The sequence below is a fragment of the Lutjanus erythropterus genome, chromosome 2 (assembly GCF_056507025.1).
Source record: "Lutjanus erythropterus isolate fLutEry1 chromosome 2, fLutEry1.hap2, whole genome shotgun sequence".
Classification (NCBI taxonomy): Eukaryota; Metazoa; Chordata; class Actinopteri; order Lutjaniformes; family Lutjanidae; genus Lutjanus; species Lutjanus erythropterus.
In genome coordinates this window covers 10,300,962-10,324,658 of record NC_139318.1, presented here as the reverse complement: position 1 = coordinate 10,324,658, position 23,697 = coordinate 10,300,962, and the positions used below count along the sequence as shown (strand labels likewise).

General features: G+C 41.5%; 1 protein-coding gene across 1 annotated transcript in view; it reads right to left on the bottom strand.

Annotated features, from left to right (window-relative positions):
• Positions 1–870: 870 nt before the first annotated feature.
• The window catches only part of shq1 (SHQ1, H/ACA ribonucleoprotein assembly factor), a 48,325-nt gene continuing 25,498 nt past the window's right edge, over positions 871–23,697 (bottom strand). The window contains exons 10-12 of the mRNA XM_084727686.1: positions 22,408–22,531; positions 16,582–16,702; positions 871–1,797 (exon numbers count right to left, since the gene is read on the bottom strand). Coding sequence (XP_084583812.1) covers positions 1,113–1,797; positions 16,582–16,702; positions 22,408–22,531 — 930 coding nt within the window. The 3' untranslated portion in view covers positions 871–1,112. The remainder of the gene's footprint in view (positions 1,798–16,581; positions 16,703–22,407; positions 22,532–23,697) is intronic.

Sequence of the window (23,697 nt, the reverse complement as noted above, 5' to 3'; positions counted from 1 at the left end):
CGACTTGTTCCAGCGAGAAAAAAAAAAAACACTCTCTTCTTTTTGTGTTCCAAGTAACCTTACAAACAAGGGGTGGTATTCCACAAAAAAGGTGGTTGATTTGCGTGAACTATAGCAATCGCAACATCACACCTTCACAGATATCTCATGAACGCCTGGAGGGAATTTCTTCAAATTTGGTACAAACATCCAGTTGGACTCAAGGATGAACTGATCAGAATTTAGAGGTCAAGGTCACAGTGGCCTCACAAAACACATATTTGGCTGTAAGACACTGGAAGTTATACACTGGAATCATACATTTTTATATTTTATTAATTTACACTTTATTGTGACCAGTTCAAGACACTACTGTGCAATAATTATGCTGTTTAATCAGCATCTGTAAGTTAATTCATTTTGGCAAAGGAACGGTGCTCACTAATATGGAGTCTATTAAATTTGTCGATTAAACATTTTAGAGCAATAAGCCTTTTGTGTTCACAGAAGAGCTCTTAGATCTTTTACTTCAAGTCAAGAAAAATAGGCGCAGAAACAAAAGTGTTGTGTTTACATTTTTGTTGAGAACATGGGTAGTATAGAAGGTCTACACCAGTGGCAAATCTAGTTCACAAACACTGTTGAATTACTTTCAATAATTAAAAAGGAGCTGAAATAATTAGTATAAAATCAAACAGAGTATGTTCAGAGAGTAAAAATATGTTTGTATAGCATGTAGGGCAGCTTAGATATAGAGGAGCAGTAGCAAGAAAGTGAGATAAATGAGGCGAGACAGAGGAAGAAAACTGGGCTGCTGCCTCCAATTCTTCTTCTATCCTCTACTGAAATGAGAAAAACTCTAAGCATACACATACTCATTAAAAAAACAGATTTTTATGAAATAAGGAGTTTAATGAGGCTTAGCAAGTTCATAAATTAGGAAAATATCAGTCTTTATGTAAAATAATGTCCTTTAGGGGAGGGTTAAAGCACTTACAAATCATAGCCTGGTATTAAGCAGCAAAATAAAGATCCCAAGAATAGAAAAACAAATAGCAAAACACATTTTCTTACATCACTTAGATGGAGTTAACAGTTCATACAGTGTCTTTCTGGTTCCACAACATGTTCTGTCAGCAGATGAAGTCGCTCTCATCCAGATCTTCCTGCGTGTGGACGATGAGCAGAGGGTTTCTGCGAGGACTCACTTCTAACAGAGTCCCACTGCTGCTCTTCCCAGATGTTGCTTCAGTCTTTGCTGCAGCGCTGTCGGGCTGCGAACAGCTTCTCTCCGCTTTGTAGCCGGAGTCCTGGGAGATATTCAGCTCCTCCGCCACCCTCTCCCCGAGCTCCTGGATCAGCAGCGTGGAGGAGCCTTGTAAGGCTGAGGGGAGTGTGTCCACTTTCCTCTTGAGTGAACTCGTGGGCTCCTGGGGGATGGGAGAGGCAGCAGAGCTGAGCTGGGGCTGTAGAGGGTTGTCCTTACACATCTCTCCTCCTCCTCCTCCTCCTCCTCCTCCTCCTCCTCCTCCTCCTCCTCCTCCTCGTTTGGAGTCGGTGCAGCCTTGCCCTTCAGCCTCAGATTCCTCGCTCTCATCAGACGAGCTGCTACTGCTGCTGCTGTCACTGGAAGCGCTGCTGCTGTCACCACGGGACATCGGAGCCCTCTTGGAAGCTCCCTGCTCCTCTTCTTCTTCTTCTTCTTCCTCTGCCACCATTGTCGCTGCCTCCTCTAGCTCCTCAAGCTCCAGCTCCAAGTCTTTTTTCCGCAGGGAGGATTTTTGCAATGTGGCGGCCAAGGCTGTCATCTTCTTGGATCTGAGAAGAAAAGCGTGGGACAAGTTAGGACAGCAAAAAGTTGTTTCACTCTCCTAAATAAATCTGGTGTACCACTATGCAAAAAAGCGACAAAAAGAGACATCCAGCTACAACTTCATCAGCGGTACCCAAGAGAAGGAGGCACACCGACTGACTGATCGACTGGCTCTGCGTACTAAAGACATAGCCACAGGATAAACATCTACAAATCTAATACCCATTAACCATATCCCATTCTCATCTGAATGCTAAGTAGACCACGATTTGCCGAAGCACGGGGGGCTCAATGAAATATGGAAATATGGATGTTTAATAATGTAGGGAGATGAGCGCCACTGATACACGCGGCTCGGGCTCCTCTCCTCCCCCACCACTGCTCTCTCTGCGCGAGGTGATAAGAGACTGAGAGGGATTACAGAGAGAGGCGGACCCCTCCTCCTCCTCCTCCTCCTCCTTCTCCTCCTCGTCCTCCTTCTCCTCCAGCTTGGCCCGCACACGCAAACACACGCACACACTTTCACCTCCACATTCAGAGAGGCTGCAAACAGGGCGGGAGGCGAGGCGGCTACGATTGGTAACAATCTTGTGGAGGATGTGAAGAAGCAGAGGACGCTTTCACACCACACATGATGTGATTTACTCACTCTTAAGATTTGGAGGTTTTACTCTTCCTCTTCACTTATTCAAAAAAAAAAGTATCTTAAAAGATCAAACTCTTGGCTATTAGTCAAGTCAAATTTATTTATAACGCCCATTTTGGAAAACAACTTACGTAGACCAAAGTGCTGTACATTCTGGAAATACAACAAAACAATGATAAAACAAAAAGGCACATAACTCATGGGTACATGAGCATAGTCACATGGTACGTCTGAAGGATTTGAATGATATTAAAAAAATGTAACGTAAGGTAAAGTTTTTATGAAATGTTGACATCAGCTCTGACAGAGGGAAAATCTGACAGAGCTGATGTCTTAAGGAGCTGACAGAAAGCTAATTTTTTTCATTTCACAGCACAGTCATAGTGAGTGGACATTTTAGTTCTCTTAATGCAAATCAAAATACACACTTGTTAAAAGGCTAGTTCATCCATCCACTCGCCCTCATGCCAACTGAAGTTCAGGTTTAGTTTTTCTAATCGATAAAACACTGCTGGAGTTTCACAAAAACAGCGTTGCAGAATCTCCCAAACAATATAAGTGAATGGTGGCAATGGTCACCGATGTTTTTCAAACATAAAAAAGAAAAACTATCCAAGTCTCGTAAAGCCCCAACATGCCAAGCTAACTTAAAAGATGTCATTTAAGCCACATTTCTAGCCTAAATCTTCACTGTAGTTCCTAAATTCACGTATGTGTGTGCACTGTCTGAACTGGGTGTGTGTTGTGTGACCAATCTGCATGTGCACATGAGCGGCATGTTGGTGTGTAATCCAAGTTGTCAGGAGACTTGGATTACACCAGATGAGCAGTATGGATGCATTTTCTATTTTTTTATTTGGTTGTTTTTTCCGACATCATTCACTAATATTGTTTGGGAGATTCTGCAACAGTGTTTTCCCTTGAAACTCCAGCAGTGTTTTGTGGACTAAAAAACTAAACCCAACCTTCAATCAGCATGAGGGTGAGTAGATAATGACTGAATTTTCATTTTGGGGTGAATTATCCTTTAAAACAATAATTCTTATTTAGCTTTGATTTAGAGGGGCTACGAAGTTGACACATTAAAGTTGAAACACGTCCAACAGCAATATTATTTAATGATTTTGTCAAAAAAATAGAAGTCTTTACAGCAATATTGAGCAATATTCCCACCTTTTCTAAACCAGAAAGTGAGACAGGGGAACTTAGGGTATAGCCAAACCTCTTTATGCCTGATTGAATAAAGTTTTTGTAAAAACTCTGACAGAGTTGACAGAAACCTGGGATGGAACTTAAAAGGGCAAACATTTTCATTAGAAAAAGATTTTAAAACAAAGATGATTATAATAGCACATTTTTACACCTGTGTTATCAGTGGGTGTTGTTAGTGTTAGATTTTGAAGGCTTATAACACATTTTGAAATTGTTTGAAGTCGTGAATTCTTGTCTAGGACAAAGGTGTTTTCTGGTACAGAAAAAAATATACAAATATAAATGATTAGAGTGCTGGTATTAATAATTATTAAGAGTTTTTGTTTGGGTAAGGCATGATTTGTCCCACTTCTCAGGAATGGGTGTTCTAAAGAACACACTTACACTCTCTTATTTTAATGATTTCAAGAGCTGCCAACAGTGCCTGAGAATCTAATTTGATGCATGCCAGAGAGAGAAAAAGATCCTTATGGTCCTATTTGAATTTTAAAGTGGATATTTTGCCCAACAATCAAGCTGCAGAGGGGACTAAGCACATTGTGAGAATAAATCCTGCAGAAAAGAAGCAGGGTAACCCTGAATGGCCCGAGACACTGCAAAGTCTGACTGCAATCCAGTCAATAAAAGTCTGGACAGAGAAAGGCTCCGAGCTGCAGCCCCACAGCTCGGTGTCTCCAGAGATTAAGATTAAGAGAATGCCCTCATAAAGCAGTACATTAAACAATGTTCCCGTCCCGTAGCTTCAGTTTTATAGTTGTGTCACTGCAGAAGACACAAGCAGACTCCTCGAAGACAGGGATGGTGTTTTATTGCTGATGAATGTCCTCCTACAAGGCCCCATTTGTGTAAAGCCATCAGATTGTTGGGAGGCCCCCGCCTGCACATTATTCACGCTGGGAATGCCTGCCACGCTGCCAAAAACTTAAGTGGTTGCTATTCGTCCCCCGGTGCGGTTAGGGCGTGTGTGCCGCCCCCATTGCCATGGTGATTACAAGGTGACCTCTGTGGGTCACTGCGATTCAGACTATGTCCATTCAGGGTGGGATAAAGTGTGTGTGTGTGTGTGTGTGTGTGTGTGTGTGTGTGCGTGCAGAGGGGCTACTCTTCCGCTGCCATTCACATTTTCACACTCGGCTCCTGGTGCCCTCTCTGGCCCAATTAACCCACTGCTGAGCACCAGGTTGGCTCCTCATTACCGTGCAGTCCTAATGAGCTCCCTATTCTGGAGAGGAGTGTGTTTATGGAAGCAGCGTGTAGGGGCTGTGCATTCATTTAAGACCTCAGGAGGGACTGTGTAAACAGATCTTATAGTTGTGCTGTATCATATGGATGCACACCCTCCTCCTCTGTACACTGAGAAATAGAAAGAGAACCGGGGGGGACGGACAGAATGCCCTTTCTCACACACACACACACACACACACACACACACTAATCCAAGAATGTTTCTGACAGTTTTCTCTGTCACAACATGGCAGAATTTGAAAACAGTAACTAAAGTCGATCCTCCTGTGAAGATGCTCGGGCGGGCTGCCAGCTCAGAATGTAGAAACATTTCTTGAAACTCTTCCCCAATGGTTTCACTCATGGAGCTGCAAACGCAGCTAAAATGCACAACTTTCTCAAGCAACAAAATCTGTAAACCTTATCAAATGTACCCATCTGTTGTTGGAAATTAGTCAACCTTCTACAAAAAAGATTTGTGATCTCCTGTGTTTAATATCTTCAGCAGAAACCGATGGGCTCGAGGCCACAGACAGGGCAGGGAAAGTATCGAGAGGAAGACCAATTATATTTGGATATCCTGGCACTAAAAAAACATAAAGAACAATCCCCTTTAACCAAGAGTAGCTTTGTGAGGATTCAGACCAGCAAACATTGTATTTCTACTGTTTCAAACTCAACTGTCCCGACAAAGGACATAATAATGCTGCAGCTGAGAAGTGTTCAGATACAGTACCTGAAGCAGCATGGCCCCACCAATGCATTGTTTTCACACAAGGCTGATTTAGGTCTGAACGCCCACTTAGACAGAGTGATGCTAAAAACTACCATCAGCAAGCAGGTACAGTTCGCCATATTCACCATAGTTTAGCGTGTTAGCATGCAAAGCTGGAGCTGCTGCTTCTGTCATTAGTTTTGCAACTATTTTCTCATAAACCACACCGAGGTTTCCAAAATCCCAGATGTCACTGACTGATTTGTCATCCATAATCTTCATAATTGAGAGGCTGAAAGCAGCATTTTCTGCCATATTTTGCATTAAAAATTACTTTAACAATTAACTGTTAATCAAAATAGTGTAATAGTTTAATTGTTTCTTTCCACTTGACAGGTCGGGCAAGAAAGTTGGTAAATTTACTAGCCCAACATAGCATGTTACTTGCAGGCAATGCTTACTGCTGAGCTCTGATCTGATTCTGATGAATGATGAAATATGCATCCCATGCTTTCCAACTCTTCTCATTTTTCTTTCCCCGCTCCCTGCTGTTCTCCTGGAGTTAGAATTTCCCTAGTCCCCCCAAAAAAACACATACAATGAAATATCAAGATCTGTTAATTAGAAATAGTATCAGTAATAGAAATAATATATATTTGTCAGCTGTGTCTACAGCGAGGGAGAGAGACCAGAAGAGCAGACAGGCAAGAGAGAAGCCAGTCTCTGCAGATCATCATTCAAGACCATAGTCTGCTTTTTATCCAGTGTGGGGGAAATTTTTTTTTTTAAATCCATGAGGTTATTACAAAGACCAGCTCCTTGTATGATTAAAAAAGAGCAGGAGAGCAGAATCGCTTGTTGACTGGCGCAGAGCAATGTGCTCCTGGTGTGAACAACCAGGCGCCTGCTTGCTTGAGAGTTGACATATCGCAGCGCTTTCATCTCCTGTGTGTTGCTGATGTTAAGGGATCACATAAATTCCAATTGTTGCTGAGACATTTCACTCAAAGCCTTAAATGTCAACCTTGCAGTGGCACTAGAGAAAACAAAATCATTAGGATACATTCTGTGGGCACCATGGCTGTCTGTACCAAGTTTGGCCAGCCAACCAACAGACCAACATCACCATCCTTTAATCTGCTTCACATCTGTGTAAGGGAGTGTGATTTTACTAATTATACTTGGGCTGGGATCATACACTTATCTCCCGATCCAATACTCTCACAATACTTGGGTGCCGATTCCATAAGTATTACGATTCGATATTACGATTTTTGTTTCCTTTTTTAACATACGACCATATTTCTGAGACAGTGCACATCACGTCAGTCTTTCTGAGTTTTATTTCAGCAGCATCATTGCTATACTGTGTTTACAATGTGAAGTCAGCAGATATTGGTCTGTTTCAACAGATCAAAAGAAATATATGGTAAGTCTGAGTACACGTTTTCTGTTGCAAGTGTGAAGTAAAATGGATCAGTTTGTTAAGATGATGTTACAGCAAATGCGCTGCTAATTTCCACTTAAGAGTTAATTGGAATTCCCATTATGTGTTAGCATCAAGCAAACAGACTAAGTGCTATTTAAGTACATACAGAAAAAATGGATTCAGGAATGGCAAAAGAAAAAAAAAGTACCACGATACTTAGGAGAACTGTTTTTTTTCTCCCACCCTTTATTTATGCAGTTGCACATTAACGCTTCCTGCTGACAGAGTTTCCAAATAAATCTGTGCATTGAAAACTCAAGACGAATACTGGAGACGCCTCGTCTCGCATGAGCGATGCTAAAATCTCCATGTACAACAATGTCAACACATAAGCTGTCTGCAGAAGTGACTTATGTGTGAACGACAAAAACCACCGCATTCTTTGGATAACTTGGATGGCTGAGTCCAGCAATTTTGTGGTTTCCATGTATGAGAGGCACTCAAGACAGGCACAACATGAGCGAAGATCCCCAAGTCCTGCACAGCTTCTTAAACAATGACAAATAGCTGTTTCCCGCAATGACTACAGGATATCAGGACATTAATGAAGCCTCGACTGATGATGATGAGTGTGTGCCGGCTGTAAGGAGCCTGTTTAGGTCCCAGGCTCTATAAAAACCCACGTGAGAGCTTTCTGTAGCGAGACTGAAGCAGAAGAAGCCTCCTGCAGCACAGCCACTTCAAAGACTGCCCCGTATTCTCTTTCCCCCGTGGGAAGTCATTATTGAGTTAGCATTGGGGAGGCGCGCTTGTTTTCTCTCCCCTCCTTTGCTCTGTGGTGGGAGAAGCTCGGCCTGCGGTGAATACAAAGGCTCTGTCCAGGAGGGGGAGGGATAATGTTGTACACAATCCAGTCATTACTACACCGCTGTTGTGGCTTGCCTTCATTAAACTGAGGAGGGGTGGCTTTTTCAAGGTTGGAAAACTTCTGGCGAGACAAAGACGCTTCCATCTGCCAAAGTCTTTCGATGAGAATGGGAAGAGAGAGTGCATGTGTGTGGGTGTGTGTATGTGTGGCGTCTGTGTCTGTGAAAGAGCCGAGCTAAATTACAATCTGACATTTCTTTCATCAGGCCCGTGTTCATTGAAAGGGCATCTCATTCAGCATGTCTTGTGCTCTTCAAAACATCTCAGATAAAGCTTGTCTTCAGATGCATAAATCTGTGTAATATGAGCACCAGATTTCCTCAGTGTAACTCGCAAAATGCATCATTCACTAGCTGAGGGGGATGAAAGCCGACACTGGGAGATGTGATCCGTCAGTGTGACTGAATACTGGAACGGTCCGAGGCATTGGATGCCACTTCCATTCCAGAAATGAGAAACACAGATGTATTTATTCAACACTCCAATGTTCAGCTGCATACGAAAGATTTATTGTACTGTAAAAACTCCAAACTATCTGTTGACTGTCTGGTGTCATGATTTTTACAACCTTGGTTACCGTTGGGCACAGCGATTTTAATAACAGACCTTAAAGGTTGTACAGATATTCCCCAGTTTTACGGAACATATGCGTTTCCACTGGAACAGCTTGGCTCGAGACGCTCTTTCTTTCAAAAATTGTGCATAGTATCTAGTAAGTAGTGACGCATCCATCTGGATTGATCTATTGAGTTGGCGTTCAATGATTGTATGATTGATACAAAGTGAAAAAAGTGATTTATATCATCATCTGAAAGATATGCCCTTATTTTGTAATTCCCATGGCATGTTTGTGTCGCAAATTTCATAAAATTGGCATAAATTTAGTTGTTCTTTTTATCAATCACAGACCCCTAAACTGAATCAAATTGAAATCGTGCCAGACTTTGTGATATCAGCAAATATCTTATTGTTGTCTGAAGAACTGACAGACTTGTGCATTGAAAATTGTTATTTACACACCTAGTGCTCAATACTTTTTTGGTATCACCTCAGCTGAGGTTCCAAACAAACAGAGGCGATACCAAACTGAGTGAAAACGCTGCAGACAAGTAATTGGGCAGAGAAAATTGTCACTTGTGCCACTCAGACACCCTGAACACTGACGGAATATTGTGACTGCATTTTTTTTTAATCACTTGACCCACATTTTAAAAAATGGCTGCCAGCAAAACAAGCGTCACTGTGATGCTCACTTTCTATGTTTTCAAAGTCCCCAGGAAACAAGAACAACTTTCTAGCTGCAACCTACACTGGAAATGGCAAACTAGCTGTTATCTCTTCTTTGGCAGTTATGTGGTCATTTTAATGCTCAGAGCTCCCGACATGCAAATGCTCCACCACTTCCCCCTCAACACTATTCTGCAGCAGCACTGTTTGCAATGTGCAAGCCTTTCTCCAACACTGAGCGCTGTGGGGACATGTCTGGTTTTGCAAGACTAGTGCATTTGTGGCACATTATTGATGATGTCACAGTATTTTCATATGGCATTGGTATGACGATCAGGTAAAAATTCTGTCCACATTGAGGCAGTACTAGCCTGGCACTGCCAAATGTGATCTTGTCCGGAACCTCTCAGTTCCTTTTTGGATTTATCAGCATGCAAAGACCAAAATGCACCTTGACGCAGCTAGATAGACATACAACCAATAAGAACAATGAAACATGACCTACAACCAACAGGGCAACAAAAAGTGTGATGTAGCAATGCTTGGTTCATTTCTAATCAGGACAGATAATGGCAGCGGCCTGGTCGCAATATTTCTCATGTTACAGCTAAATAGTATGCTAAAATATGTTTCTGAAAACCTTGAGGGTGACATATAGGTAATGTAGTAACATAATCTAGACCCATCTTTGATTAACTCTGCCCTGGTTTAAAGTTATATTGGAGTTTTGAGTTTTGTTTGAAAGCAAGGCACAGAATGGTGTCTTCCTCACTAAATCGTGTTTCTGCAAACATTTTAGGTGAGAAATAGGCAATGCACTGACAGAATCCTGATCCACATTTGATCAGTACTTCCTAGTTTGACAGTTTGATCTGAGTTTCGGGAGCCTGAGCCGTTGTGCTAGACAGAAACGTTTGACATATCACTTTTTAAATCTGGAAAGGTGACGCTCCTCCGTCAAACATCGTACAGATTAAATAAATGCTTGTGTTTGGCCCTATTGGAGCCAAAGCTGATGCAATTTAGTCTGAATGGAGAGGGAGCCAGAGGTATCTGCCAAAGCAAATGAAAATGTACTTGGAAGATTTGTCTGGTTTCCAGGATAAGGCGACTAGCTGCAGTTGAAAACAAAAACAACAACAAAAAAAAACAAAAAAAGTACCTGGTACTAAGAGCGTGTCTAGTCAAGTTGAGCCGCGCCAAGCCATACTATGCAGAGGAAAACTGACAATTTTTGTATCAGAAAACTTTAGGCAGCTACTCAGATTGTTGACAAGTGTATCCATTGGATGTAGAAGACTTCCTGCTTCAACTTCGACTTACAGCACACTTTTTTTTAGCCATGTTAGCAACATGGCTCTAGAAATGGCAATGCCATGTGGACAGTCCACAACTTTGCTTCAGATTGAAATGTCTCAACAACTATTAGATGGAGTGCAGTAAAACTTTGTACAGACATTCATGGCCACCCCGGGATGACACGGTAAACATGTAGTATACGGTATAATCTTCATTATTCATTATTATTGTTAAAGTATAATCTTTAACATACAGTGTGATACCATCATCGAGCCTCTAGCATGGCTGTAGACATTTTAATCTTGTTTTACACAATGAGGGATTATAAAAATCTTTCATTGCTTGCTCATTTTTTCAAATTAGTGGTTTAGATGATATGGCTACACTGGTGGTTCGTTAAACTCTTTGTGTGCTTATTGGACTCAGTTGAAGGGATATTTCCTGTTACCTTGGTGATTAAAATATTATCATAACCAAGAGAAAGATCTCCATAAATAAGAAAATTTAAAAAAAAAAAAAATTAAAAAGAAAAATTAGTTTTCCTTTAAGGCTTTTGTGGGTTTTGTGGAACATAAGGATGACTATTGGAGAATTTTTAAAAAGCTACAACTGACAAGACTGTTTTGTCTTTCCCACATCATCATTTACGTTTTAAAGTCCAGCTGAATTTTTTATCAAAATACAGCATCGCGGGCTTTGGTTTTGTCTATGCTCAAACAAAGTGAAGGCCCCAGGCTTGAAATTTAATGTTGTTTTTTGATTCCCAGGTTTGAAGCCCACTTTACTGTAGGGATGGTGGGATCTTAACAACAAACTACTGTATGTTCAGCTCTTTACCATCTATTTTACTCTCCTCTCTCTTATGTAATCCCTCAGACATTACAGTCCTGAAATTGTGTTAATTAGTTAATTAATTAGTTATTCAGTCTGTAATATTCAACTGCTAATGTTTCTCGTTTATATCTCTAAATGCGACAAATTACAATGTTAGGGACAGCTGTTTACTCAGCATCTGATTAGATGCTAAGCATTTGAGGCTGCAAAGACAGAAAAATCCTTCCACTATAATTGATTGTAGTAGCTAGAGTGGGCACTCCTAACATGCAAAGAGGAAATTATGCAAAGTCTGTGTTTAAGATGAGCTTGTGTATTCAAGACAAAAAAGTGGAGTGGCCCCATGCTGGGAGGAAATCTGTACTACTTATCCCTGTTAGCTTGGAGACATTTGTGTCTTTGTTCTCCCCAGTGGGGACTCTAGGATCTCCTTCAGTGCTGTGGCTAACATCAGATACAGCAACTCCATTATCTCTTTCAAAGCCATCAGGACGAGTGCTTGACAGTTGTCAGACGCTGCCTGGTGGTTCCAGGGAAGTCATTCCCAGCAAACATCTGGTTGTCACATCAGCTGTGCAGTTGTGTGTATTGGGGGGGGGCACAGAAGGCTGCCAGGTTTGGCTGCAGGACAGTTTTCTTCAACACAAGGAACATCACACCACAGAAACAGCCTGCAACACCTAATTTCAGCTCTCTGGGAAAAGCCCCGGAGCACATGTAAAATTAAAACACAGATCACGCTAAGTAGCCGATGGGAAAATCCGGGCATTAAGTGCCTTGTGCTCTGCAATCGCACAGAGAGGTGTACTGAGGTGAACTGACCAGCCGTGCTCGACGGGGGGGATGGGTGTTAACACCGCGCCACCATGCACAAGTGCATTTTCAAGGCGTTTGACCGCGGGTCTCAGCTGACACGCCGACCCCGTGCTTGACCTCGCTGCCCTGAGACTTTCCCAGTTGTTAGAGCCACAGATGCTTTTCCCCAGCGGGGGAGCTGCTGTCAGAGCTGCCGACTCTCTCCAGTGGCCATTGTTATGCACACAATGGCGAATGAGATGAGGGAGGAAGAGGGCTGTTTCGTCATCCACAAGTAAAAGGATGGTCTAAAGAATGTAGAACTTTTTTGTTTTTGGCAATTTCCTTTGTAATTGTCATGTAGCCTACTTTCTTCTCTTTGTTGAACTCCCTTTCTTCAGTGAAAACAATACCCATGTTTTTTGAGGGCTGCTCACTTCGCACCTATCATTCACAATTATCTGAGTCTGTCCATTCAGCTGTTATGGTGCGAGTCTTGTTTATTCCTAAACACATTTCTTGTCATTTTTCCAGTCTCTGGGACAATGTGCGATTGTCCAACTCACACTTATATATAGACTTTAAGTTTTCAATAGTTCTCAGCCACTTCTACTTAGTTATGTAAAAGCACAACACAAGAGAAAAGTATAAGAAAGATTTAGACATGTATTAAAAATACTTGCAGCATGTCAACATAATACCTGATAGAGAGAGCAGGTTTCCACCATTGATGGGTGACGTGTGGGTGACAAGTGCTTGACTGGCACGAGGATGAACTTAGCTTTAGCTTATATATATATGGGCTCAAAATTAGCACCCACCAAAGACCGGTAGAATTCAACAGTGGCACTTTGTAGTCACCCTTAGTGGCTACTTATGTGGGTGGCTTATAAATCTTTATGTATAGAAAGGCAAAGTCCCTCCCATTCCGCAGGATGACCTTTCTTTCTGTTAAAAAAAAATCAATGGCAGCCAATGGTGAGAAGCAAATATTTTTTGATCCTGTTTGAATTGTGCCACAAATTACGCATGGGATTTGTCTGTTTAATAGATAATATTACAAGCTGACGTTTGTCATAAAACCGTTGATGTATAAGAATGTGAAGATACGTCATTAAGACAAGTACACACCCAGAAGTTGCATATGTGACGTTGTGACTTTCTTCCACCAGAAGTTAACCTAAGCTGCTGAAGCTATGAGGCGTGCGTGTTTACCATACCAGGATGAAGTCACACAAACAAAAGGTTTTGCTCGTTCTTTTGTTTCCTGGCTGGTAAAAGAACCGGGAGTCGCTGGATAAACCACTTCAGGTAAGATAATGTTGCAAGAGACAGTAATATCAGTGTTAGTGACGTACACTGTGCAAAACGAGAGATGTAGCTTTCACACAAAACAAATCCATGATAAATTGACAAACATCATATGTGTAATTCATGACACAATTCAAACAGAAACTGAAAAAAAAAGTCTCTCACCATTGACTGCCATGCATATTTTTTCTGAAGTAAGGTCCTATGGGGCATACTAGAATGGGAGGGACTTTGCCTCTCTATACACACATACTATGGCTAGATTTGGTGCAGGGCTAGTAACTAGCCAGCTAGTTACTAGATAACTATAAAACCACTAGCCAAAGTGGCTCTTGGAAAAAAAAAAAATCATGGCAAGCCCTGTCTATATATTTTTTTAATATGAGTTATAGATTGTGAGATTAGATTCTACAAACTATCTCAGATTTAAAAATTAAAAATATTTGTTTGAACTATAAAGCTTTTTGTTTAAAATTCATAATTTTTTTTCATATTGTGATAATTTAAATGAATGAATCTGAAAACTGTTCATGGACTCCCTGGCAGAGTGCCACATACCAGTGGGGAGTTCCTGGACCATTATTTAAGAAATACTGTTATAGACAAGTCACAAATTCTAACTAAAGAAAAAAATCCACATAAAACAACTTTTTCCTTTCCACTAATGACTTCATATGGAAACATGAATCTCACCTCACTTCCCCCCTCTGAGACGAACCCCGGAGCACATCAGTTGTACGCTGCCATGTTTTTTTTTTTCCTGCTAGAATCTAATTGACCCAATTAATGAGGGTGGGTGGGTGGTTGCATGTGAACCAGCGCTTTTAAAAGGAAGTTGTAGCCCCTCTGATTTAACTGAGGTAGTGTAACACAACACCGGGCTTATAAGCTTTGTCTGTGCTGGCTGCTGTGAATCTACATTGGCCTCTCTCCAAGCTTTTTGATAAAGGGAAAAGACGACGACAAAGAGATAGAAAGTGAGGCGACTCGCTTTTTCTTTGCAGTCCAGCAGCTCTGCAGGGGTTTTGGCATCCGAGGACCTTCAAAAGCATACCCTGAAACTAATGAACTGGAGCGGCCGATGCTCTATTTGGAATAATGCTCTCTGTTAACAATTCGGAGATAATTAGGATTGGATGGGTGTGTGAGGGTGATGTTTAAACAGTTTCCACAAAGGAAGTGTGTGTTAAATTCTGGAACAGTGACCATTACGATGAAAAAACAGAAGTAGTTCCACACAACAGAGACAATGTGAAGAGCAATTTGCTTTGAGGTTGCACTCCTGATTTCAACGCGCAGGCTTCTGCTCCGGCTATGTGTGTGAGAGTAAAGGGGAGCGCCTGCCCTGCGGCTTAAATCACGGTGAAGTCTTTACGAGGTTGTAAATTTGAGACCGATGTCTCGGCAGTCAGAGGAACTTTAGGAGTAGAAATGCATGTGGGACAGCGAGGAGATTAAATAAATCAACCCTCCAGCCAGCATACATCCATTAATCGCCATGTCCATCATGCGCAGCTCATCGCTGCGAGGACTGACAAGATACAGGGATTGCACCGAGGGTATAGATTACATCTTGTCTTACCGCACAGCTCCCAGAGACGACTCACTTAGCGGAGGATGACAAATCCAGAGCATGGGGGAATATCTCGCACTGAAGAAAACAATGCCTACACGATCTGTCATCAAACCTGTCAGACGACACAAAAGGGCTGCCACAACAAGCTGCACGTATGATAGCGTAGAGAGGCTGGTGGAAACCACGATCGTTCCAAACATCACAGAACGGGACCAGAATCTCCTGTGCCGCTTTGCATTCGGACCGCAGGCTTCTTTTAAATATTGTACTCCAAACATGAGAACATAGTTTCAGGAACCACAAGTATGGAATTTCGATTGAGTGTGAGCCAGGAGACCCGTACTGAAACAACAAAAACAATACATGCTTGGTTGCTCTTTCAAGTGGTTGGAGGTGACAGAAGTGGTTTTTTACTGAACTGAATGTCTTTTTCAGAACATGACGGCTCATAGAGAACCTAAAAAAACTGTCAACTTTCTTTACTGACAGGACAAAAAACAAAACAAAAGGGAAATGTTTCAATTTAATCGCAGGTCAGTGCTACGAGAGCACGGGCTAATCCATTTAATGATCGATGCAGGGCGTAGTAGGAGTCAGCATGTTAGGTCAAGCTGACATTTACTTCCAATATACAGCAGAGGCAAAGGAAGGAGGAGCAGGGAGGGGGAGGCGTTGCTCCGGTGCCCCTCAGCTGAGAAGAGACTGATTGAGTTTTTCAATGAGTTGACAAGAGCATCAGTAGCTCCGTGTGCTTAAACACAGTAAGATGGAAAGCCTTTAAAAGCACAAGTGTGTCATCTCTCTGGTCTCTCAGACAGAGATCCCACCAACCCTAAACCGTGCTATTGATTTTTCCCACCCATTAAGATCCCAGCGTCCATAGCATTTTTTAAGAGCAGAATTCAAGACTTCTTCTGCTGGAAAAATGTAGAAATGAGAATGTGAGGGGAAGGGGGTGGGGGGGTGGGGTGGGGGCACTAAATCCCTGCAGACCTTTTATCGTGTCTGCATCTGGGCGCTGAGCCTACAACATCAGGCACACATTTTTCAACTGGGCTTTTTCCAGACGAGCACACCACTTGGCTGAACCCTGGCCAAGAGTAAAACAGAGCTCATTACTGAGTAATGTGCTTGCAGGCTCACATTTGAAATGCGAAAGTAATTTTAAAATATGCACGAAGAGGAGGACAGAGTCATCAAACCTATATCACTTGGAGAAAAAATCCAAGTTTTGCATGTTTGGCTTGTGATGCTGGTGCAAGGTTACACCCAGGGAAGATATGAGCCCGGCACACACGTGCGCTCTTAAAAGTTTCATACGGAGAGAATCCGCTGAGTGCAGCTGGCTCTTTTCAGACCTGCTCATGGTACTTTTGACACATGATAATGGAGACAAGGGAGATTGCATCCCTTGCTGGCTTTGGTCATTCAATTGGCCCTGCTGTGACAAATGACTCGTCCAATCCTCTCCTCTAAAGCACTGGTACATCATGGGCCCTGAGTGGCACTTCCCTTGGCTCTCAAGGTAATTCTCTGAAGATGAAGGCTTCTACACTGTGTGCCTGTATGGGTTTATGAGTGTGTGCGAACTTACTTGACCCTCTGGATCCAGACGCAGTAGTCTGTGATGTACAGATCGTTCAGTATGTAGGCCGGGTCGTTCTCTCTGAAGACTCTGTGGATATCCAGCAGGCATTTGAGGACACAGGCTTTCCCTGGGCACAGCAACACACCGTGGCAGGCAAATGGAAAAGCAGTGTTATTCGCGCTCAGTATTAAGGATGACAATGCACTCCAGCTGCTGGCAGACACAGCATGCATCTAAAGGCTTGCAGTCATTGTTCCATACATAAAAGCCAAGGTACAGGATCAGAGGAAAATCCCTGCGAGCTGCACAGTAATTTGATCCATACGGTTTAAGAAGAGTTCCTGGTTAAGAAGTGGTTCATCTGAGACAAAAGAGCCAAAGAAGACAACTCTATTTTTGGCATTCATCCTGTCAATTTAATGGCAGCTCTGCTCAGGCTTTCTGTCAGAAATGTGTTTGCCTTGATCTGTCAAAAATAGCATGGAATGTTTTTGATGATTTTCTGCTTGACAGCCAGTCAAGTCTGCCCATTCAGCTATTGTGCACCATTATTGTAAAGTAGTCCTAATTCAAATCCATTTTGCTTGTGATCTGACAAACTTGAAGGCCCAATTCAAAATTTTTACATCAATGACTCAATCCAGCAAGGTAATGAACTGGAGTAGTTTTCCAATTGTGAGTGGCGCTCATTCCAACGCAGGTCACTTAACTACACAGCTTGAAGCTTTGAAATGTCTCTTTTTTTGTCAAGTGCTTGGGAAAACAATTTTCTAAAAACCCATCTGCTCTTAAATGGATGGTATCAAGATGTCAAAGTTTTTTGCATACAACATTGTTGCAATCTTATCATGAATGTTTGGATTTGCAAGACAATCGGATTTGCTGATCTTAATCCTTTGAACTGTGAGTATATTTCAATTTTCCACTTCTCTAGTGTGACTCAAAACCTGCTTGGAATTGGTATGCAGTCTGAAATATGGACACGGCTACTGTATCGAAGCCTGTTGCTTGAATCAGTCATTGCAAAACTTTGGAAAAATGCCCCAGCCAGACAAAAAATGATACTACTGGGCTTCTATAGTTAATTTTTACTCGTGATTTCAACTAACGCTAAGGACTCGTGATGCTCTAGCTCCAATAATTACACTCTAAAAAACAAAGCAGTCTGAGAGATAACTTTGTTTCCCCACCCTGAGGCTGTATGCAAATGTCTCCTGCCAATGAAGATGTATTTATGTGATTTATGAAACTCCAGTTTTATGTTGCTTTGAGCGCCATAAACAAAATTGTGTTCACCTCCCTGGAATTGGGGTGGAAGAAGCAGAAATCAAGATCAATATCTCAGAATCTTGGCACATAAAACCGTAATTCTCTGCATAGTATCTCATAAATGCTAGTGAGGAAATATGTGCTCTTTGGGGTGAACTAACGCCTTAGCAACTTAAATAAACAGTACAGAGAGACCTTATTGTTTGCACTCACCAGAAACACACAACATTGAATATTCATAAATAGATATACTTAAACAAAATCTTGTTAACACTTTAATTGAAGGGGTGTACGTAAGACTGACACCTTCATAACCATGATATGACACTTGTCATGAACTTTATGAATGTTTATCACAGTTGTCATTAAGTCAATTATGTTATTTTTAAAACAAACCAGCAATGTCTTTGTTATGACAGCTTCACCTTAACCAAGACAACATAACCTGTCATACACATGTCATAGCAGGCCTAATTATCAAACCTAAAGAAACGACGTTTTAACATTACATTAAACCGCCATATGTGGTTAGTTTTAACATTGGTTGTCATGAAAACAATTGGGTCATGGATATTTCCTTTGATCTGAATGAGATTAATACATTTTGGACTTGTCATAAAGCTATCAGTACAGCGCCAAATGCTTTTGTAACATCATGAATCACTCCCTTGACCTCAACTGATGTGGCAAATTCTGGAACTGTCATAAAGATGCCATTAAACGTTACAAGGCTAGTTTGACAACAGACTTAAGTACAAATGTCAAGTTGTCATAACAAAGATGTCTCAAACATAAAAATGACGCAATTCACCACTTAAAATTAAGCATCAAAAACTCTTACTGACAACAGTGATAAACATTCAGAAAAACCCAGTCTTATGCACACCACAATTTCATTTTTCATTTTACTCCATTTCGACTGTGTCTTAATTTGATGTGGATTTTGTGTGTACAGGATCCATGTGAACCAGGATGCAATTAATTACAGAAAATTTGAGTTTAATTATGATTTAAATAAATCATCCGCCCACCAAACTATGTAAACTATCAAACATGTTTATTAATTTGTGGGAGTGTTTTGTTTCAGTGCATATGACATGCATTTATGTTTGGAACCTGCACTTAAGTAATATGTTTTGAGATCATTTTAGCCGGCATGCTGCAGCTTTCAACACCACAAATACATCACACAGAATATCCATTTGTTATTCTGACAAATTACCTTTCCCTGAAGCATACAGCAAACCAAAGTGCCACAGCACTTCTCCCTCCAATCAGGCATATAAATAGCCCTATGATGTGGCCAACAATCCACTGAGGGCAAGAGAAAATGCTCCTCTCCACCTCTGCAGAGCTGGTTGGCATTGTCCAGAGACATTCCAGCCCAATCAAAACAAACAGCGCACTCGCGGTGAGGAAAACCTTAAACAAACATTTGGTTCTCATTTAAGCATGGGATCGTATGCAGGGAACTCTGCCCTCAAATTCAGGACTTGGATCATGTAAGGCAAAAACAGACTCGCTTCCAAGATCTGACTTCTTTTTCGCGGGGAAGATTCATGAGTTGTTGTTTGTAGAAAATCAGGGGAAAGGTTGCTCTGTGCACCAGCTCTCTTTTGGTGAGATGCCGAAGAGATGTTGAACAAGTTGTGTTAATTAGGCAAGCACAGGTTATCCAATGAGTGGGGAAGAAATGTGCAAGTCCAAATGTACAAGTTATTCTTTCATGGCTGCCGAGTAAGCAGGCTTGCAAAGATGTAGTGGTGGGTGTGAGGTGGGCCAAAAACAAAGCCTGCTGTGTCTGCTGTTAAAAAAGTAGAGATTCCAAAAACAGCAGAGGCAGCAAAGTGACAAAGTTTTTTTCCCCCATTCCTTCTCTCCAACACATTTGTATATCTTCTTTATCGTCATCATATTATGTAAATGTAATTTTTCAGCCTAACACCAAATATCTACTTGGCGAGTTTATGTTTTCTAATATAAAAAAAATCTGAGAATATTTCAAAGGGATTGCATTTATAAATCTCCTTTCGATTGCAAGCCATGGAATAGATTTATCATGACTGAACCAGCTTAATAAAGGACGCAGATATAAAGCATAGATTCATATCAGCAGCCGCCAAATTCCCAGACTCCTTTCCCTGGCTGTAAGGTTTTCATTTTCGATGTAAGCATTTCCATATGAACTGTGAGATTATTTTATGCAAATGTTTCCAGTACTTGAGCGGAAGGGACAAAGATAGCATGAAACTGTCCTAGGTATAACTTTCATTTTAATTATAGAAATCCTGGCTGAGAGAGAACTGGGTAGTCTGCGCATAACTCTTTATATTCTTTATTTGAGTTTTTTCTTAGTGTTTTTTTTCTAAAGAGGAATGTACAGTACATCTTTTCCAAAACGTTTAAAATGAGAAACTATTGAAATATTATAACAATATAACAAGAGCTGCAACTAACGATTATTTTTATAGTCAATAAATCTAACTCAGAATTCCGGGGGACAAAAAAACTAAGGAAACTACTTGAAATCTTTGTAGAACTATTTAATTACTAATTAATTAATTGATTTATGCTGAAACATTTTGGCTATGGGCTTAAAAATGCATTATTACTTATGTGTAATTCCTAGACTATAGAATCTAAATGGATACATGGATCAGTGATATCAATCCAATGTCCGATAAGTGATTTCCGTCAGGGTCGGCCCCCAATACCAACACTGGATCAGATTGGTCCCAACTCTGTATTCGCTTATTGGATTAATGACTGATGACCACCTGACTACCAGGGCTGTGAATGTGAGAGGTAAAGAGTTTGTGACTCAGATGTCTTTAAAACCCAGTTAGCTAAGGATATTCAGCCATAGCAGGACTGGCCTCATACATCACAATCTAGTTCAATGTAGTTCAACCGTCTCGTTAAAGTGAAGGCACATATTGTAGCATTCAATATCAGCACCTTCTCTTATGCTGTGCCTCTCATTTGCTCTTTTCCGTTTTCCCACATGCACACACACAATCCATGCATCTCATCCCATAAAAGACCATCAGTACGCTGAACCTAAAATGTTCACACCATGCCCTGGTTTCAAAATTTCATTACTTGTCTTGATTTTCCATAACTAGGTCAGAGAGCTTATTTGACCTAAAATTTGACATCCGCAGATTAAATTCACAAACTTCTTCTTCCCCTCCCTCTCAGATTTCCCAAAGAAATGCTACGTTCAGAGCAAAAAGTGTCTCAATGAATGACAGCCGAGATGCATGGTGCGAGGATCTGTAACAGGGGACCGCATCTGACATTTCTTGTCTTGTCTTGTCCTGGCTGTCCAAACATGACAGCAGCATGACCCAGAGGTCCTCCTCCACACTTCGTAACTCTAACTCCCCTCCCCCCCTTCTTTTTTGTACCTGCCCAGTAGCTCTTTAGTTACAGCCACTTCGGAGGAGGCAGGTGGAGGAGCTCCTTGAGAATACTCGCCACGCTGCCAGAGGGCTGTTCAAATATTTACCCCTGGATAACATTTCCTCTGAGGCCTTAACCTGTGCGCTGCCGTTAATGGGTTTGTTTTGCTAATACCTATGAATGTTTGCTTTCACAGCCACTTAAATGAAGTGCCTCAAACGCGGAGCATGCATTTCCATTTGCTTTATCCTGACAAATTAATTAGTGTGTAAAGTAATGCTGGGAGGAAACACACCCTCAGACGCACGCCAGGCCAAATTACTGCAGTGTTACAGTTCATTAAAGAAAAGCCCTATTACTCATACTTCCCTAATGCTTGCAAATAATGAAGGCTATGAGTTGTGAGTGAACATTATGAAAAAAAATAGTGAAATAATTAGCCTTTTCCACCTAATACACTGAAACAAATAAACACAACGTCTTATCAGTTGGCTATTTTTGGACAAAGAAGAGCCTGAGCATGATGTTGTATATGCGGTCAACAATTTCCAGGCTCGGGATGAACATACTAAATCTCATTACGATGGAAAAACTGTTTCCGAGGTAAGAGAAAGAAGGTGAAGGAAAGAGTGACTCTGACTGCTGTTTCCTTGGCTCTCCTGATCAACTCATCTTCCTACTTAATGAGGCGCAGAAATGCTAATCTGGAGCTTAAAAGGCCTTTAATTTGCTGTCATTTACCGGCGTTAAAATCATCACAAGCTGGATAATCTTAGCCCTCACACATCCTGAGTGTGTTTACACAGCACAGTTTCATCTGTCTGCCGGGGATTTTGATTTAAAGATTACTCCGGGCTCTGAGATATCAAAGTCAACAGTCCATTCTCGACTAATCCACATTTTGCTCCCTGAGGGGGTGGGAGTCGGGCCACTCTCTTGCTTAGCTGGAAGAATATTACTCTGAAAACACACGCTGCAGTATGTGCTTGAAACGCTTTCTCCAAACTCTGTGTCCGTCCAGCAGGCTGCTCCTTTAGACGAGAGTTTACCACGAAAGCAGCTTACAATCACAATGTGTGTGTGTGTGTGTGTGTGTGTGTGTGTGTGTGTGTGTGTGTGTGTTTGGGTTGGTGGTGTGGTGCTTCTAGCGGGACTCACCTGACTGCAGAACCTTGGTTGTGTCACAGATAGCTGCAGAGACCATGCCAAAGTGTCTGTAGAGAGGGTAGCACAAAACCCTACGTCCAAATGACACCAGGACGTCTTGCAAGGAGCTGTACGTCTGCAAAACAGAGTACACAAAACTCAGCAAGCCATCCAGCACAACACAAACAGGAGATTGACTTCTTTCCCATTGCCAATAGACAAGTTTACTTTTCCGTTTTTTCTCCTGATGTGTCATGTTCAATGTCATGAACACACCGGAAAAAATGGTTACTAAACAGTATGAAGCAGCAGAGGTGAGTGACAATGTTATGGTGGTTACATTTTTATATCCTTTACTGCAGTCTGTCTTTCAAACTCAAACACTGACTAAATTGGAGAAATGTTTGAATGCTACTTGAATGATGATAGATGGAATTTGTGGCCGAGTTGACAAGAGTTGGAGAAGTCAGCAACTGAGACATTAAGCCTTCATCCGCTGGAAAAGGGGCAAAGATTAGAGTGTCCATCACTGCAAATTGGAGCACAACCTCAAACCAAACAGCATGTGTATTAAAAAGGAACAAAAAAAGCGACATTAGTTACAGACAGAGGCAACAAGACTTCATTGCCTCCCCAAAAAGGGGAATAAATTAGCGTGTCCACCGGGGTGTCATGTTTCCATTACTGCCCATTAGACCTGGAGCCAATAAATTCCATGACGACCGCAGAGTCATTTGACCCTAGGAATGAATGCCGATTGTACCCTTTCCCACTGAAGACAAAAGCCACATGTTAGTGTTCTTTTGTCCACTGTAAAAGCAGTGTAAGAGAAAGCAATGGAAGTAGACACAGATACCGTTTTTACACCAAAATAAGGGAGCAGATGCATTTTTTATGTAGTTAAGCCCACTACAAATAATAAATGCAACCTTTTCCCATCGCTGGCAGACAAGTTTTCCTTTCCGTTTTTCTTCTTATGTGAGCTTAAAAGCCAAGACTCAATTTATGTGTGCAGGAGAGCAGAGACTTTTAAAAAAGCATTTTTAAAAGTTTCTGGGTGTCCCAATCTCAGTACTTTTGCAGCTTCTTACTGAATCTCTGTGGTTTGAAGCTCAGTTTCTCTCCTGCATCCCTGTTTGTACTTTCACACATCTGCTTCATTTTACTGTTTCATGTTCGCGTTCAGCTATACACTGGTCGTCCTAAATTACTGCTGATGAAAACCCAACATTTCCTGATTTTGATGCTTTATAATTAAAGCTTTTAGCTAACAAAATAACACAGTTCTTTTACTGCAAAGAA